The sequence below is a fragment of the Trichechus manatus genome, unplaced genomic scaffold (genome assembly GCF_000243295.1).
Source record: "Trichechus manatus latirostris isolate Lorelei unplaced genomic scaffold, TriManLat1.0 scaffold00024, whole genome shotgun sequence".
NCBI classification, from domain to species: Eukaryota; Metazoa; Chordata; class Mammalia; order Sirenia; family Trichechidae; genus Trichechus; species Trichechus manatus.
In genome coordinates, this window is record NW_004443960.1 from 402,574 (window position 1) to 409,288 (window position 6,715).

A 6,715-nucleotide genomic window follows, 5' to 3' on the forward strand; every position below is an offset into this window, starting at 1 on the left:
CAGGTGGGCCCACCCCACACACGCAGTCCCTGCACAGGTGGGCCCACCCCACACACGCAGTCCCTGCCCAGGTGGGCCCACCCCACACACGCAGTCCCTGCCCAGGTGGGCCCACCCCACACACGCAGTCCCTGCCCAGGTGGGCCCCCCACACACAGCCCCTGCCCAGGTGGGCCCCCCACATACCACACACACACACAGCCCCTGCCCAGGTGGGCCCCCCACACACAGCCCCTGCACAGGTGGACCCCACACACCCAGCCCCTTACACAGGTGGGCCACATACACACAGCCCCCACACTCAGCCCTGCCCAAGTAGGCCCCTGGCCCTCACCGGTCCCCTTCCCCAGGCAGGTCCTGGTGATCCTGTCCCAACTGGAAGGCAACGCCGGCTTCTCCATCACACACCGCCTGGCGCACCGCAAGGCAGCCCAGGCCTTCCTCAACGACTGGACGGCCACCAAGGGCACCCACAGCCCCCCGCTCACGCCCGAGGTTGCCGGCCTGCACGGGCCCCGGCCACTGTGATCCCCTCGGCCTGCGCCCAGACAGGGCTGCACCTGCCCGCCCACCTGCACGCACTTTAGTAGGGAGACCCAGGCCGAGGACGCTGGGACGAATCTCAGGACCCCTGGGGAGCCGTGGGGCCCCTCCCCACCCCCACCTGCCTTCACCCTGGGGCCAGTCAGCCTGGCCAGGGCCTCCTGGCTACAAAGCAGATACCTCGACCCAGCCACCAGCCATGGACCACATATCCCATTGGCCCATGGCCTTGGGGAGACAGGTTCAGAGGCTGGCTGCCCTCCCCTCCGGGGGTGGGGTCTCATCTGGGCGAGACAGCCGACAGCGCAGAGGACTCCCCCGGGATCAGACACCCGGAACCCCGGAGGCAGCAGGGGACAGCCCCTCCCCGCCCCGCCACACCCTGGTGTGAACAGTGGGGCGGGTGTGACCCATCCCAGGAGCCTGGTGATGGGCGGTGACTGTGGGGAGGCCGTCCTGCCTCCCCTCCAGCGACACTATGCAATTCCTGGGCCCCTCAGGACCAAAGCCATGACGGGGCAGCAGTACTGGGGGGTGGCCTGCGTGTGGTCAGGCGCGCCACCGGGGACAGGGTCGCAGCGGGGCCCAGCCCACCCCAGGCAGGCAAGGCAGGACCCCTCCCACCGCCCCATACTTGGGACGCCAGGGAGCTTGGCTACGGGGCTGCCCCCCTCAGGGCCCTCACTGCCCAGCGGCCTCCCCTGGGGCTGTGGGCCTTGGTCCTGGGAACGGCGAGGAGCACCTCTCCCTTTGGGCTTCCTTTTTATTTTCTCCTTTTCTCTGAGCTGTGAATATTTTTAACCCTGTAAATACAGCGGCTCTTCTGACACAGAGGCTATTTTATCAACCGTCAGCCCCGTCCCGAGGGGTTCAGATTCCCCGTGGGCGGGGTCCAGACTCAGGCTCCCATGGACCAAATAAAACCTTTTGTTTTGTAAGGGCGGTCTCTGTCTCTGTTGGCCCTCCAGGGCCAGGGTGGGGCCAGGATCAGCCTCAGGACGGACTCGGGGAAGGGCTGCCCATTCCCAGGTCCCAGCCAGGGCCAGGATGGTGGACAGGATGTGGCAGCCCAGCACCCCCCGCCAGCCCATGTGGGCCCTCGTGTGGCAGTCATACCTGGGAGGAGAGGAGACACCTCCATCCACTGGGCAGGGCCTGGAGCTGGGATCCTGGGCGCAGGTGGAGGGACAGTCCCAGGTGCTAGCTTTTCCCACGGACTGCGTTGATGTTGGAGCCGATTAGGGTATGGGAAGAAGCAGCGGCAGGGGGGGAGTTCCCACCCCCTTGTGGGCCCCAGGCCCATCCTGCAGCCCCTCACCCACCCCCATGTCGTATGTGCCCCCAAACCGGGGCCCTGCAATCTGGGTCCAAGCACGGCCCAGTCGGTGTAAGAAGCCTGTCATGGGGCAGCGATCGAATGTGAAAGCAATTAAAGACACCAGCAGTGTTCGCTCCGGGCGGGCCTCGGGCGGCGGGGGAGCTGCCACAGCACATCTCCCGGCCACACAGCCACCCGCTGCCTGCCGCCACCATGCGGCCCTGCGCCCACCCTCCGTCCTCTGGCCCGGCCCCCGCAGCCCTGGGACAGGCCCTGGAGTGAGGCGTCAGGGCGAGAAGGGGTCTCAGAGTCGGGGTGGTGCTCGCTGCCCCCGGAGACCCGAATTCGCAGAGGGCGGTGGGGGAGGCTGTGGGGCCCCCCAGTGACCAGGCTGGCAGGCAGGGTGGCCCAGACTGAGCTGGGGGATCACAGCCCCCGACTCCCCCCAGCAGTGGACACCGGCAGCTCGGGTGTGAGGGCCCCTCCCTCCCTCTGCCTCTCGTCCCCCCAGCATCCTCCCTCCACTCGCTGTGCCCTGTGCCCTGTCTTGAGCCCCGTCCTCGCCTCCCTCCGTCTCCACCCGCTGCCCTCACTGCCTGCTTTGCCTGCGCGGTGGCGGCACCCGTTGGCTCTGGCTGCGCGGCCTTCCTAGGCGATGGCCGCGTTCTCACTTGTGAAGTGGCCCTGTCAGAAGCACTTAGCGTACAAATTAGCCGCGGCCGCACAGCCTGCCCCCCACACAGCTCTGGGCGCTGGGCGGCCCTCCTGCCCCGCGTGGGCCCCTGGTACCCGCCCACGGCCTCCTCGCGGGGTCCCTGGCCAGGATGGCCACCACGGGAGTGGGAGGGGCATTGAGCGAGACACTGGGGTCGGAAGTCTGAGCCCCGCACCGGACCGTCCCTGGGAGCAGAGGGTCCCGCGGTGGTTGGGGCACCGAGGGGCATTGGGGTCTGGGCCGGGAGGAGGGCTCCATGCCCTACGCCCCCGCCCACCGCTGCCTGCCACTCAGGCAGGGAAAATCGTCTGTGACAGGCCAGGAAGGCGGCCCTGGGGCCGCAGGATGCAGTGCGGCTCCTCTTTCCAAGCATATGGTGGCTGTCAGCCTCGGGTGGGGTGGGGGACGAGGAGAAGCGGCTCAAACGTGGTGGGGCCTGGCGGCCAGGGCCTTTCACCCCACCCGCCCGGCTCCCCAGCACCCTGGTGACTCAAGAGGCCCCTGCCCCTGCTCAGCTTCTCCCACCAGCTGTTAGGTCAGCCCCACCCACCTCGAGTGGTGACAACCCACGGGGGTGGGGGGACTAGGAGGTGGGGAGGAGGCTGCGCTGCAGTTGGTGGGGGGCGTGGACCCTCAGGGTAGGGCTGCCTCTCTGACGAGGACGAGGCCTGGGCAGGGACCTTATAGTCCTGGGATTCTTCCCAGTAGGACCAGCGGGGCAGAGGAGGGCAGGCTTCCTGGAGGTGGTGCAGGGACCTGCCACTTGGGTGTTCTGGGAATGGAGGGTGAGGGCTGGCACCAGGGATGGGGTGGAGAGGCACCTACAGCCCCAGAGGTAGGATCTGGGCACTCCTCATGCTATCGGGACCCTCCCTCTCTATCAGCCCTCGGCCCCCAGCCCTCCTGACGACAGGTCCTTGGTACCAGCAGCCAGGCTGGGTCTGGGGCTCCCTCAGTGCTGGCGCTCCTGAGGGTCCCTGGGGCCTCCCTGGGCGGGCGAGGGGGAACAGCATCCAGGAGGCCCTGTGTTCTGGGGCCAGGAGGTCTCTGTGCACTCGGAGGGGGAAAAGCCGTCCGTGGATGTGGGGATGTGAGCCGGGTGATGTCACTGTGCACACAGCTGACCCCAGCTTTGCTGTGCCCAGCCAGGCCTGGCCCCCGAAGCTGCGGCCAGCCCAGCCCTTGCACTCTCCTGGCGCCAGCCATGTTCGGACACTGAGGGGATGAGACAGGCCCTGCCTCTAGGCATCAAAGACCCTGGCCAGCCACTGAGCCCCCCGCCCCCCCCCCACCACCACTTCCCTGGGCCCTGCTTCTCATCTTGCTCCCCAACCCGCACTCACAGTCCCAGTGTTAATGAAGGTGATGGGCGGCTGTGGTCAGAGAAGGTTAATGATAGAGAGGTCCCATGGCCGGGGGCAGAGGCTGGGGCTGTGGGGTCCCAACCCCCAGGTGCCAGCTGTGGGGAGAGACCAAGGATCCCCACCAGAGCGGAAGAACCCAGAGATCCCAATTCCTACTATCACCCTGCTGAAAGGCTGCAACCAAGGCTAGGCAGGGGTCCCCGGGTTTAGGGCCAGCACAGGACCAAGTCTCAAAGCCATGGGGGTCCCAGTCACCACTTAGGGGCCAAGCACACCCCAACATGCAGGGGTAGGGCCCACAGGGGTCACGACCCACCCTCGGTAGCCAGCTGTGGGCAGCTGCATGCCCCGAGGCCCCATCCTGGCAGGAAAGTGGGACGGGGCCCTGGGCACGGTGTGTGCCAGCTGTGAGAGCAGATGTTCTGGCATGCCATGGGGGCTGGCGCTGGTGACCTGGCCCAGACCGGCTGGCCTGGCTCAAACCCCAGACACCCGCCACCGTGGCCAAACTCTTGGGGACCCCAGGAACAAGCTCAGGGCCCACTCACCCACCCATCACTGCCCCCCCCCCCCGGAAACCCAGCAATAAGTCCACTACCCATGCCTCTTAGGCTTCGGGACATAGGGTGCCCTGGCTTCTCTCTCAGGCTCTGTGGTCGCCCGGACCAGCCTTGTGTCACACCATCCGTGCCTCCATCCAGCCTGCCAGCCTGTCTCCTGTGCCAGCCAGGCCTGTCCTAGAGCCTCAGAGGGGTCAGCCTCAGGCCTGCAGGGTGACCTGAGCCACCCCTGCCCTCTCTGGGCAGTGCCTGGGACGCGGGGCCCAGGCTTGGCTGTGCACAGAGACGTCTGAGGGCAGAAGGAGCTGGCTGCCTGGCCCCCATGCTTTGCAGGGCTGCTGGCAAGAAGGCCACTCCAGCTGTCCCCTGGTCTGGGGCCGCCTGCATGGTCATTTGGGCCAGGCTATGTGACAGCGAGGAGAAGGCTGAACATTGGGCAGCTCGTGGCACTCTCCCCAGCCCCAGCCCACAGACTTCTCCCCGATGGGGAGGGGTGGCCACCCAGCAGGGTCAGGAAGGGCACTCGGCCTTCATGCCAGTGTCACCAAGCTGGGCTGCCCGCTAGACCCCAGCGCCCTGCTCCTTTCAGACTCCCAGGCATGGTGGCCAGTGCCCCAGGAGGACCCTCCCCACAGCCAACGTGGTCTGCAGTCGGTCTGGGAGCCACTGCAGCCCTGGCTTAAAATCGTTAGAGGGGAGGGCATCACCCCACTACCCCAATGAACAGACAGAAAAACCGAGGCCAGGTCCACAGGGCCAAGAAAGTACTGGACGCCCATTTAGTGCCCCATTCCAAGGACAACACCCAAAAGCCCCACAGCGGCCAGCCCTCCTCCCCAAGGCACCCCTGCCCCCAAACTGAGCTGGGGTCACCCCAGGAAGCCTGCAGCTAAGTGGGCGCTGGCAGAGCTCTCCAGGCCACGCTCGCCCTGGACGGTGCCTCTGCCTGCATTCCACCATCACACACCTTCTCTGCATACACCTTCTTCCCTGGAACAGATGCTGACTCCCTGGGTGCCTCGGAGGCCAGCCCTGCCTCCGTCGCCGCCCCAGAATAGAACTGGCTGGCCAGGGTATTTCAGCTAGGACCCAAACAGGGGGCAGGACCCCAGGCAGGTCAGCAGTACTCCAGCACCCAGGGACCCTGGGTTAGGGTTAGGTGGGTCTGGAGCAGCTCTGGCCACAAGAATACAGTGTGTGCAGGGACGTCCAGGCCCCTCCTGGCCCTCCCCTCACCCGTCAAGGTCCTCCCAGAAGGGATGTGGGGGGCGGGGTTCTGCAGGTCACAGCACCTCCCAAGGGAGCCGGGACCAAGGATCGGGGTGATGCTTCCAGAAGGGGTGAGCGCGTGGTGACCGCCTGAGCTGGTGGCCATCATGGGGCTGGGGTGCCGGGCGGGGCAATCCCTTCAGCCCCCGTCTCCAGAAGAGCAAAAGCAGGGAGGGCAGGCTCGATGGATGGGAGAGCGGCAGGAAGGAGCCTGCTGCACCTCCTGGGCGTCTCAGTCGGGAGCTGGATTCTGCTGGCCGGTCTCCTTCTGGGCCGGCTTTGGCCCCTGCGGCCCCTCCCCTGTCCCCGGGCTCAGCCTCCAGGCCCTGGTCCCCGGTGGGCGGCTGTCAGGGGCCGGGTGACCTGACGGATACCTGCTGACGGCCCCTCTCCCCCGTGCCCGCCGCTGACACTCGTCACCGCGCGGGGACCCGGGAGACCCGCGCCTCTGCGCACCCCCGCGGCAGCCTGCAGGCTACGGGAGCGGGGGCGGCGCGGGCGCCCTTCTCGGCCACACACCTGCCGCTCCGGACTCCGCACTGCTCGGCCAGAAGCCTGTCCAGGGAGGGCTACGCCGCCAGTCCGCGCGCGCGCGGGCGGTGAGTGCGCATGAGGGGCGCGAGAGGCGAAGGGGCGGCGGGCGGGCGAGGCGTGGGGAGAGTGGGGTGTCCGCTCCCGCCCCTCCCGTCGGAGGTCGTCTCCTCCCCAGAGCCGGCGCCCAGGCGCACGCGCGGCCGCTCCTGCCGCTAACTTCGGTGGGCGCTAGCCGGGGTCGGGGTACCAGCCGGTGGTGGAGGCTTCAGGGGTCGCAGCAGCGTGAGTGACCGAAGGGCCACGGGGTTCCGCCCCCATCGCCGGGCCTCAGTTTCCCCTGCGGGGTCCGTTTCCGCCCGACAGCCCGAGCCGTGCGGGTCCTGGCGGTCGGGGTCGCGGCGGGCGGCGGAGA

The 6,715-nt window shown here is 67.8% G+C and overlaps 1 protein-coding gene across 1 annotated transcript in view; it reads left to right on the forward strand.

The window, feature by feature from the left end:
* The window catches only part of CAPN15 (calpain 15), an 8,343-nt gene extending 6,864 nt beyond the window's left edge, over nucleotides 1-1,479 (forward strand). Inside the window, exon 11 of the mRNA XM_004373129.2 lies at nucleotides 351-1,479. Coding sequence (XP_004373186.1) covers nucleotides 351-528 — 178 coding nt within the window. The 3' untranslated portion in view covers nucleotides 529-1,479. The remainder of the gene's footprint in view (nucleotides 1-350) is intronic.
* The last annotated feature ends 5,236 nt before the right edge of the window (nucleotides 1,480-6,715 follow it).